Genomic DNA, 11,269 nt, shown 5'->3' with positions numbered 1-11,269 from the left:
AGTCGGCTCTCTCCGTCTTACTTTCGGGCTCCCAATTGGTGCGGCTGGCTGGAGGGTTTAAGAGTTAAGAGATAGAGCTCAGAACCCCCCTTTCGGGTCGAGCAGCGGTCCACGGTCTCTCTCACTAACCGGACCAAGAGAAAGGCAAGAAGGAGCGATAGAGAGGAGGGCAGAGAATTCAGTTGCCAGGAGACTTCCACCCCCTTCCCACCAGTGCACTGGATTTTTCCTTTTCCTTATACTCACGTGTCTTCTATGATGATCCCGGGATCGACGAATAAGCCGGCTGGATCCCTCTTTGCTCCCCGGCTGAACTCCTGGGGCTTTGATTACCGCCCGGAAGATGGCCGGGGGTCCAAAGGATCTTCCCAGGCAAAATGGCCCGGTGCCGGCTGAAGATTTCAGGGCCCCTGGTCAGCAACACAGGAGAACCGCAAAGCCCCACGTTGGGCGCCATCTGTTACGGTAAAAATCTGGGTGCGAGGCTGCTCAGCCACCCAGCTCGTCGGACTTAGTCCCTGCGGAGGAAAATGAGCTCAGCCGGAGACAGGAGCAAGCTGCAGAAGATCCACGTTTATTGCGCAACAGGTTCAAGGCGAGATTGAACCGCAAGAAAGGGGTGACATAAACTTTTGAAACTTCCCTCCATGTCCCAGAATACAGTGCAAAATACATCCCAGTTACATCATGAATACATTAAAGAGAGGTTGGGTTACACAGATTACATCATGAATACATTAAGAAGAGGTTGGGTTACACAGGATTAACATATGGAGGAGGGAGGGGGGAATATGCAGAGCTGGAGATATGCGCAGATAAGCACATCCTGATGAGAAGACAATGGTCCATGTACTGGCATTTCCTGGAGGCAGAGTGATTTGACAGGATTAGGGTCTTGACACCTTGTTTGAGGGATTATGGAGGACAGGGGAGGTGTGATGGAGTCCTAGAGAAATTGAGCAAATTGGCACGTTGATTTTCTATGAATTTTATAGATTTTAGTCCCTTTTGACATTGACAATTGGAAAGAAATTGATATATTGTAGCGAAGAAGAAGGTGAAGAAGACATGCCCCCCCTTCCGTATCAGGTTAAAGACTGTAATGCAATTACTTGGGAATGACTCCCAGTGACCTGAAATGGATTTACTTCAAAGTCCAGAACCAGGTCTCAAGTGTGCTTAACATTACTGTCATGGCGCATTAGCATGCATTCTCACTCGGGAATAAATCTTATGGGAATGAATCGCACGGGGTTCAAGGGGGCTTATTATTATTCCCAAACCAGGGTGCTTTTCGGATTGCTGCATCAACTGCTGAAGCAGAGTTTGCCAGAATCAAAACAAAACAGCTCGATCGCTTTCATAGCTGCCTCTCCTCCTTTCTGGGCGGGCTCTGCCGCCGTTGAGTCCTGCTCCATAACGCATAAAACAAAAAACTCAGCCATCCCTTTCGACAGGACACGCGTTGCTCATTGGGTTTACCCAACGCCTCCCAGGCGCAGGCGCAGTTGGAACACAGCGGGGAGGAGGAGCCGCTGCAGGCAGTGTTCACGTGCAAAAGTGAACACTCTCTTTCCTCTTTCCGGCGTCTCTTACGGAAAGCCGGATGCTTCCTGCCCCAGAAAGGCTCGCTTAGAGCGCATGCGTGTAGGGAGAAAAACAGAGCGATAGAGAGAAAAAGACGCCCAGCTCAGCAAACCATCGAGCGATGGAAAATCGGTAGCCTAGAAGGGACCCCACCAGAGGAAGACCAAGGCGGCGGAAAGGAGCAACGGCCCGGCGCTCGGTTTCCCCGCGCTCCTGGTGAGGCGTTGGGCTCGCATTTAGGCCTTAGGCCAGGCGAGGAGAGGTTGGGGGTCGAGAGGGCGGGGAGGGGGAGGAGCCTCTGGAGGGTCTCGGGCGGGAAAGCTCCTTTGTTTGCTGACCGGATTTCCTGGTTGTGGGTGGTGTTTTTTTCAAACCCTCGGTTCTCGCTTGCGTAGCTCCCAAGGTGGGGAAGGCAGAGCAGGGGCTCCAGCACCTCAGAGGTTTGTGGCGTCGTCGTTTCCTCCTCCTCCTTCCGCGCAAGGCACGTAGAAGCGAGGGCCTAAACTTCCGCGCGGAGAGGTTTTTCTTGCATCGCGGGGGGCGGGCGGAGAAACACACACGCGCGCAAGTTGTCCTGCAAATGCTTCTTTCGTGAGAGAGAATATTCCCTCTCTGTTGGAAGGGATCAGGGACGAGAGAGGCTTCTGCTGCGAAGTCACATAGTCCAGGTCGGTCTAGATTTCGTCGCGACAAAAGACTCTCTTGCGTGTAAGAATATTGTGCTCTTTATTAAGCCGATTTGTTTCTTCGTCCTTGTTTCCTTACATTTCTAACCCCCGGCCTCCTTCCCTGTTACGGAGATCGAAGGAGGCCTCGCATTTAAGCAGAAAATTGGTATTTTTTTTTACTCCAGTCTGTATTCCCGCTCGGGGGAGTTGAGACAGTAGCCGAAAAGTACTGGTGAACGAATGGAGGAGGGTGTTGGATGCGGGTGATGCTTGGAGGGGTGGAAGCTTCCAGGGCAAGGAGAAAACCAAAGAGGGAGAGCAAAGGCTGCAAGAAAATACAGATATTCCTTAACTTCTGGGGTGGAGCATAGGAAGCTAATTCTGGCAAAGAAATGTCTGGGTGGTTTGCCTTGTTAAAGGGGTTTGAGGGATGATTTGGAATAATTTGGAAATCCTGCTTTTTTGGATTTGTATAACTGACTGAAAGCAGAATGTGAAGTAGATTGATCAGTAAACAGTATTACCTGCTGTTTGGGTGAGGCGGAACAGTCTGATTAAAATGATGTACTGTACAGTATTGTATTGCCTATTTTAGATGTAACACTCTGGAGTGTCGTGGTGAAGCGTAATTAACAAATATAATAATATACTTGGAACTAGTGGACATAGTTTAAGAATTTTGAGATTGTTACATGAGGTTTTCTTTAAAGACTGTTGGGTTAAAAATGATTATACATAATGAAAGTTCTTAATATCTAAGATATAACTTGGGTTTCATAGAGAGAATATTTTGGAAACAGCACAGTTTGAAGCATCTGTAGGAAGGCAAAGATTGTTCTTCTCAAACTTGTGAGGCAAAAATCCTGTTGATTTTTATGCATTTTTAGTACTGTTACTGCTACTCTGAAAAGCAAATATAAATAAGGAAATGCAAGAAGAATGTTCAGAATAATGGCATGGTTTTTAGGGCAGATAATTTTACTGAAGGTTACTTGGGTTTAGAAAAAGATTCTGGCAGATTCATATAAAATAGTGAAAAGAATGTTCACTTGGTTGTGTTTAGGAACACTCAGAGCAGCAGGCTTAAAACAAAATCCTTGTTTCACAACAAGCAATTCTGAGAAGCCTAAAGTTTTCATAGTCAAAAGGTTAGACAAAATAGTGTGAAATATAGCACCATAAGAGAGGAAGCCAAGTTACTACTAGATCTTGAGACTGGAAGTAAATATCGTCACCAATTTTGTGGTAGTGAATTCCATAGTTTAACATTCTGTTACTGTATTACAAGAGAGGGAAAAATGTGTTTTTATTTCTGATTTCTCTATACTGTGTTTAGTTTTTATAAACCTGTATTATGTTTCATCTTTCTTTTTCTAAATGGAAATATTTTTTTCCTGGGTAGTTATTACCAGTTCAGCCTCCATTGGTATATATATGAAATTGATATTTTTTGCACCAAAGTTCATCATACTACTCTTAACAACTTCATTTGCCGCCTCCTTCTTTGGCGATCACTTGTAGCTGAGTAAGATTGTCTTCCATGAATATGGTCTTAATAGTGAGTTCATAAGTGACTGTGGAGGCCAATTCCTATGTTGCTGTTTCACTCCATTCAGAAAGATCCTTTTGAAATGCTTTGTGATCTGTTTTGGTGTTCACTACTGTAAAAGAAATTGGTGCCACCCACAAACTTGGCCACATTGAATAACCCTGTTCTGTGAACCCAAAATAAATATTCTTCTCCCAAGTTCTTTGCCTTTTGCCTTTGCATGGGAAGAAATAAGAGTGATTTTCAATGGACTTTTTCAGGAGGCAGAAGCAGCAATGCATGCCTTGTGCATTTTGAATTTCTTTTTTTAAAACACCAGTCTTTTAGGAATGTGCATATCTTAACATTCTCTGGTCAAGATGCATATTTATTTACTAATTTTATATCGTATCCTTCATTCCAGAGGAACCTGGGCAGCAAACAACAAGAGGCAAAACAGCAAAAATATCTTCAAAAATATCTTAACAACAGTTCTGATATGCACAAAATCAGACTGGAAAAGATCTCAACTTAAAAAGGCTGTTGAAAGAAGGTCTTCAGTAGTCACTGAAAAGACTACTGAAGACTTGTTTAATATTCAAGAGGAGGAAATTTCAAAGGGTAAGTGCCACAACAAGGCCCAATTCCTGCATTGTGTGGAATGGATCTATTTAAATTGTAATATCCAAGATGCACTGGAAAATGTGCATGCTGTGGCAGAATTGTGTACAATGCCTGCTCAAAAAGAACATCCTGTGGCCAATATATGGAGCCTTGAAGGAGTATGTCCTGTATGTCTCTAGTTGCTGCAGTCTACAAGGATCCAGGGCACAAGCCTTATGCATAGTCTCTGGGGTGTTGCTGGAGAAAGCGGATCTGTCTTCCAGTCAGTATAAGAATTACACAAACGCCTGTTTCGAAACAGCAAAACACAAATGTAGAAAATGCAATCGTTTTAGTGTTTATACCCTTAAGGAAGATACAAAATACTGTAATAAACCACTGATAACCTTGCTCACCAGACAGTGGCTACAGCTTTGCTATTGTTTCCCCTCAGAATCTGATCTGGGGGTTGGGGAGAGCCCCTAGAGCTGATTTTGAGGGTATGCAGGGAGAGAAAGGGGAAGTCTTGAGTGGAACTCTGCCATCTGTGACTTATTTCTAAGTAACCATGTATAGGATTGGACTCCCTGTCCCTGATGTTTTTCTCCCTGTTTTTCTCTGAAATGAATATCTTGCTGGAATAAGCACTTGTCATTTTCCCTACATATTTAGGGTGGTTTATCTTGACATCTTGGCGCTCCCACCCTGCTCTTGTGATTGTGGTGCAAATCCCTCAGGATGCCAGCGGCACTTGCAGAAAACAGTCAGGTGATCTGCGAAGTATGGGCAAATAATCTAGAAGAGGAAATGAGAAAAATTCGGGAAATAGTTCTTAGTTACAGCTACATCGCAATGGTAAATATGTCTTCCAGTATTCAGCTTTCTAAATATAGGATTTATATGTAGACAAATGAGTTATTATAGCTTAAATTAGTGTGTTCAGCTAATTGGTAGATGTGATATAACACCTGATGAAATTTAGGAGGATTTTCAGTGTCCTTAATGCAGATTGAGATATCAGATGAGCAAATGCCTAGCTTCATTGGTTTGGGCTGTAGGGGATGAAGCTATAAGCAAGTACAAAGTTCCTTTTGCAATGAGGTTAAGTTGCCAGATCCTTCTATATAGTGAGAAGGTGGGGAGGGGTATTACTCAGAAGGGTGGTGGGAATGGGTGGTGGCAGATAGCTGTGATGAGCCTGTTGACGACTCTTAACGACTGCAATAGGTCTTACAGGAAAAAGCAAGGGGTGAGAAGGTGAAAAATGGCTTTGTCATGTATAATGAGATAAGAATCCAATGTCTTTGTTCAGACCAGGTCTCTCCATGGTTTTAAGTTTGGTAATGTTTAAATTTAAATTGTTTAAATTGTAGGCGAAGAAAACCTTTTTTTGTTGTTGTTGCATTCCTGTTGTCCTTCATTCCCTTGTCCCTCCCAGTCACCTTGTATCTCTACTCCTTCCGTTGAATTCAGGGGCAATGGCACATGAAGGATTCACTTTGCAGATAGTGCACAGATAGTGCCTGCAACAGGCTGGAAAAACAGCTGCCAAGGGCATCTGAATCACCATGTGCCTCTGTATCCAGGGGGAGGAGTGGCTATGCAGTTGTAGTGCTGCAGGCATTCTCTCACTATCTCCCATTTTAGAATGGCTGGGGGGGGGGCAGATGTTTCACCAAAGAAGGAAAAGGGCCACAAAAAGAGAAACTGCAGTTGGCTATAGGCATTATTTTATGCATGCTTAATTAACTTTTCGTGACGCTGATGCCAGGAAGCCGGCAAGTGCAGAATTCAGGAGATAGTCTGTGGTGTTTATTGCATTGGTGTGTGTTATATCTGTGAATAGAACTTACAAGGTTTGGGTTGGACTTCTCTTTGTTTTTCTAGGACACAGAGTTTCCTGGGGTGGTTGTTCGACCAATAGGTGAATTTCGCAGCTCTATAGACTATCAGTATCAGTTGCTCCGATGCAATGTTGATCTGCTGAAAATCATCCAGCTAGGCCTGACCTTCACAAATGAGAAAGGCGAATACCCTGCTGGGATCAACACATGGCAGTTTAACTTCAAGTTCAATCTTACGTAAGTCTTCAAAGTTGGGGAATGTGTGAATCAGTTTTTCTCTGAAAGGTTGTTCCCACATAGGAGGAAGAGCTGCTTGCCAGCTAGGAAAAAATCCCATCTCAATATGAAGGGGTTATGTTTCAAATCAATGTGCCAGCACAGAACGATGGGTTTTTTGTCAAAATGTTACTAAAAATCACTTTTAAACCTAGGATTATTGCCAAATTGTTCGGGCTTTAAGTCTTTAGCAGGCCCATCACCCTAATCAGGAAAAAGTATTTCTTGTAAGTATCATTATAACTTTTTAATTTACGAATTGCCTTTTACATGCTTCTCATGGTAGTTTGCAAATATGCCATACAAGCAGCACAAAAAACAATTCAAGGCAAATGTTTATTGTTTTTAAACCTAAAGGAGATACTTTTTTATCCAGCTGGAAAATATTGTCAAAACAAAAATGCCTTCCATTTTTTTACCCCAAGTATATGGCAAGAAGCTGGCATTTTTCATGGTAAAAGTACACATAGTGGCCCTGCATTTACTCAAATGTTCTGGGGCCTTTGTACTTACACACTCCCAATCTCCTATTTCTTTGTGGACTTTCCTTTCTCATTCCCCAGTGAGGAGTTTATGCTGGAGAGTCTGGAAGTGTGCTCTCACTTTGCACAGGGATAGCAGCTGCTCCTCATACAAGCCTGCCTGGGTTTTGATATCTTAGGGGGAGGCCCATCACCCTCACAGGCATGCTGTGTGGAGCCATGGGAGAGGGCCTTCTTGGTGGCTCCTCGCAGACTTTGGAACGCCTTCCCTAGAGAAGCAAGACTGGCTCCCTTCTTGCTGTCCTTCTGAAGCAGGGTTGGGGTGGGTTTAAGACTTTCTTGCTCCAAGACGCTTTTGGGAATTGACTTCTTTTAATGAAAGGGCTACTGTCGTGCTGTTTCTGTTGTAATAATTTCCATGTTTTATACTGATTTTATATATGTATATAGTTTTAATTCTATTAATATTTAATTGCTTTTAAATGATTGGTTTTTTTCCTGTGTTTTTAGTGGTTTTTGTTTTTATCTGTAATCTGTCTTGAGCCTCATTGGGAGAAAAGGAGGGTTATAAATAAATATTATAAAAGTTCCATTGATTCATTTAGGCACAGTGAAGACCTGATCTATAACATTTATTTGCTCTTCTCACTAGGGAAGATATGTATTCTCAAGATTCAATAGACCTTCTTGCAAGCTCTGGACTGCAGTTTCAGAAGCATGAAGAAGAAGGGATTGATACCTTGCATTTTGCTGAACTACTTATGACCTCTGGTGTGGTGCTCTGTGACAATGTCAAGTGGCTTTCATTTCACAGGTTTGTCAAATAGCATTTCACTTCTAACATTTAGCCACTTTTACGTTATGTTGTGAAAAATTTATGCTTGATTGTAGAGTTTGCATATCCCATAAAACTTAAGTTGGGGGCCTTTGACAAAGAAGCTGGGAGCAAGTGCTTTCCGTCCTCCCCTTCTGCTTAAGTCCCCTTAACTTGAACGGGTTATTGAGTGAGGTAATTATGAGAGATGGGAAAGGTGATGAAATTCTTTGTGCTAAAGTAAGACTCCACAGTGTAGTCTTCTGCATCTCTGTTCTGTGCCCTTTGCAAATAAATATAAGCTTATTAGTCGTCCCCCTGCAGAACAATGCCTTCATTGTAGGGGGTTGACTAGATGACCCTTGGAGTCCTTCCAATGCTACAATTCTGTGAAGCATTGTCTTGTTTTTAGTTTTCAGAACTACCAGCACTCAAGTGCTTGCTGGTTGATTAAATTAAGTACATGATTCACTATGAATTCCAAAAAGACCCTATTTGGGAAATGTTCTTTCCCTGCCAGAAATCTGCAGTAGTTGAGCGTTCAGCATGTACTGTTAATTAATGTTGATAATAATGATAACCTTGGCTTCAAGGTGCTTTTTAGTAACTGCTTCTAGGATATCTCCTAGTAACAGCATTTTAGTAGTACCAACCAGGTTTGAAAATAATGCATTTAAACCATTGGTTGATCTGTCTTTGCATAATTCCTTCCTCAGTGGCTATGACTTCGGTTATATGGTAAAACTTCTGACAGATTCAAGGCTTCCAGAAGAAGAACATGAGTTCTTTCATATCTTGAACCTTTTCTTTCCATCTATATATGACGTTAAGTACCTCATGAAGAGCTGCAAAAACCTGAAGGTACAGTACTTGATTTTACTGTAATTGCAAAATTTGAAACAGAAGTTGCCAGATCCTTCTATATAGTGAGAAGGTGGGGAGGGGTATTACTCAGAAGGGTGGTGGGAATGGGTGATTGGCAGATAGCTGTGAAGAGCCTGTTGACGACTCTTAACGACTGCAATAGGTCTTACAGGAAAAAGCAAGGGGTGAGAAGGTGAAAAATGGCTTTGTCATGTATAATGAGATAAGAATTCTTCACAGTGTTCCATCACTTCCTTCCTATTAACCAGACTACCAAATCTCCCTGATAGCAGAGCAGATGAGCTTTGCCAAGATGAGGGGTGTGTGTGGGAATCTTCCTTGCATTGAGAGGGAGTGTGGGCTGGTAACTGCAATGGAGGGTTGAATAGAGCTGAAGAAGGGACAGAAAGAGAGACTGGGGGTTAGGGACAGCTGAAAGCAGATAAAACCAAGGTGCCTTTATGCTTTCTTAGAGATGGGTATAGGGTGTGGAAAACAATGATGGAGAAAAAGAGCTGACACTGACTCAGCCTCAGCCACTGTTAATATGGCCCACAGAAAAATGGTTCCCTGCTACTGGCCTACTATTTGATGACCAGTGTCACATACTCCTTGCAATAAACAACCATTGTGTGAGTGGCAACCTACTGTACCATGGTGTCGTTCAATACAAATGGCAGAAGTGTGCACTCGATCCTTGCTCTGTGTGAGTAATCATGCACATATGCCTCATTCACCAAGCTGTTTTCACACCAGTGTTACAGGGAGTCTTCCTGTGATCTGATGTGGTACTCTGAAAGAAGTTCGCGACTGGCCTCTGGCAACCTAGAATTTTTTTGTTTTGTTTTACATTTTGTGAACTGCACTTTTATTACTGTTCACTTAAATTTATGACTCATGGGTTGATCAAATTGAGTTTGGAGGCAAATGCCAATCCTGAGGCGTGTATTAAGATATGCCGATAGCAAAATTGAACTTGTTTGATAGCTCTGTGTTTGTACTGTAGTTTCTAAAGCTTGCTGGTATAGTAACTATAAATTCTTGTCCAAGGTTAACCTTATTAATAAATACAAGTCTAACCCTTGGCCTTCGATTTGAAATTCTTGTAAAATGCTGTGAGCTCTCTAATTGTCATAGGCAGAGAAGACAAGAAGTGAGGTGGATTAGGTCTGATTTCTTCTCTCTTGCAGGGAGGCCTTCAGGAAGTTGCTGACCAGCTGGATTTACAGCGGATTGGACGGCAGCACCAAGCTGGATCAGACTCGCTACTCACTGGGATGGCATTCTTCAGAATGAAAGAGGTAGGCGTGTCTTGTCTCCTACCAAATCGTGAGAGTGTACAGTAGCTTGCCAGCAAATTCTAACCACCTTGGTATCTCCAGCTTTCCTTTCACTAGACAGAGTTTCCCTTTCCATGGTTTCTGCAGTTGGTTAGTCATATGAAACAACTTGTGACGTGTATTTTTTTCTGTTTTGCAGTTGTTCTTTGAGGACACAATTGATGATGCAAAGTACTGTGGGAGACTCTATGGCCTTGGTACGGGAGTGGCTCAGAAACAGAGTGAAGATGTAGAAGCAGCTCAAGAGAAAATGAGTATTCTGGCTATTATCAACAATTTGCAGCAGTGACAACAGAATGCTGTTCAACAGAACATGGGTCCATGGGGCAAGCTTCCTCCTTTAAAGTGTTACATCTCAAACACATGGCAGAAGAACTAGCGTTTTTACAGAGGGCAAAAGGCATCTTTGCTATGAATCTTGGCTGATTCTAATCAGCAGTTTCATAATGGCTGGTAGAGTGTCATGCTCATAAGTAAAAACAGATACAAACTACAGTGTATATACCTCTGTTTTCTTTTAAAACTTGCTGAATTTGCAAGGCGCAGGTCATTTCAGAACTTTCAGCAGTGCTGCAGTTCTCTCATGCACTTGCAGATTTAGCTTTTGAAAGCTTATTTTAAACCTTTTTTTGCTCTCTGTGAGGGTGATGTGTTCCTAAGCCCTCTGCTAGCTTTTATCTTTTGTGTAAGTAATTCTGTGAAAGTGATCCATTCAGCCCTGGTGGTGGAGACATAATGCATGAGATGCTTACATCTTAGTAGCAGCCGTAAGGGTTGTGCTGGCTTGTATTATAGCTAGCTTCTCCTTTTAGATTGCCGGGCCGTGTGTCATATAGCAGTATGCTTCATCTTAACTACCATAGAATCAAAACTGCCTGCATGATTGAGACTACACTAACAATGTGGACCGAAAATTAATTCCAAGTTACCCTTCTACCAAGTTGTTGAGTAAATGGATAAAATCACACGTACCTACCAATGAAGGCTAGTTCAGCTTTTAGATGTCCCTTTTATAGTACTTTAAAGAGCAACCCAAAATTGTTAAATGGTTACAGACTAAAAGTGCATTTAATAGCAAATTTCATACAATCTTGAAAACCAAAATCTGTTTGAGGGAGAGAAAAAATCCTGATAGTGTGGTATTTTTAACAAGCTTAATAACTCCCCATTATGTAAAAGTATTCACTGGTTGCAGTTAAATGCTCATGTATATATGATTGGTTCTTAATTTTGTAAAATAAAGAATTTTCTTAAGGCATGAGA

The 11,269-nt window shown here is 42.4% G+C and overlaps 1 protein-coding gene across 4 annotated transcripts; it reads left to right on the top strand.

The window, feature by feature from the left end:
- Positions 1 to 1,616: 1,616 nt before the first annotated feature.
- Positions 1,617 to 11,267, top strand: CNOT8 (CCR4-NOT transcription complex subunit 8). 4 transcript variants are annotated; one of them, XM_083603928.1, is made up of 8 exons: positions 1,618 to 1,803; positions 4,208 to 4,404; positions 5,059 to 5,241; positions 6,274 to 6,467; positions 7,641 to 7,802; positions 8,519 to 8,663; positions 9,857 to 9,967; positions 10,146 to 11,267. In XM_083603928.1, exons 3-8 carry the CDS (start codon positions 5,125 to 5,127, stop codon positions 10,293 to 10,295), a joined length of 879 nt encoding a protein of 292 aa, XP_083460054.1. In that variant the 5' UTR covers positions 1,618 to 1,803; positions 4,208 to 4,404; positions 5,059 to 5,124; the 3' UTR covers positions 10,296 to 11,267. The 4 variants fall into 4 exon arrangements, with proteins under 4 accessions (XP_083460056.1, XP_083460054.1, XP_083460055.1 ...); XM_083603929.1 differs by lacking the exon at positions 1,618 to 1,803 and adding an exon at positions 1,885 to 2,027; XM_083603930.1 differs by lacking the exon at positions 4,208 to 4,404 and having other exon boundaries at positions 1,617 to 1,803.
- The last annotated feature ends 2 nt before the right edge of the window (positions 11,268 to 11,269 follow it).

The sequence above is a fragment of the Podarcis filfolensis genome, assembly GCF_964270895.1.
Source record: "Podarcis filfolensis genome assembly, chromosome: 2".
NCBI lineage: Eukaryota > Metazoa > Chordata > Lepidosauria > Squamata > Lacertidae > Podarcis > Podarcis filfolensis.
This window is presented reverse-complemented; position numbering and strand designations above follow the sequence as displayed.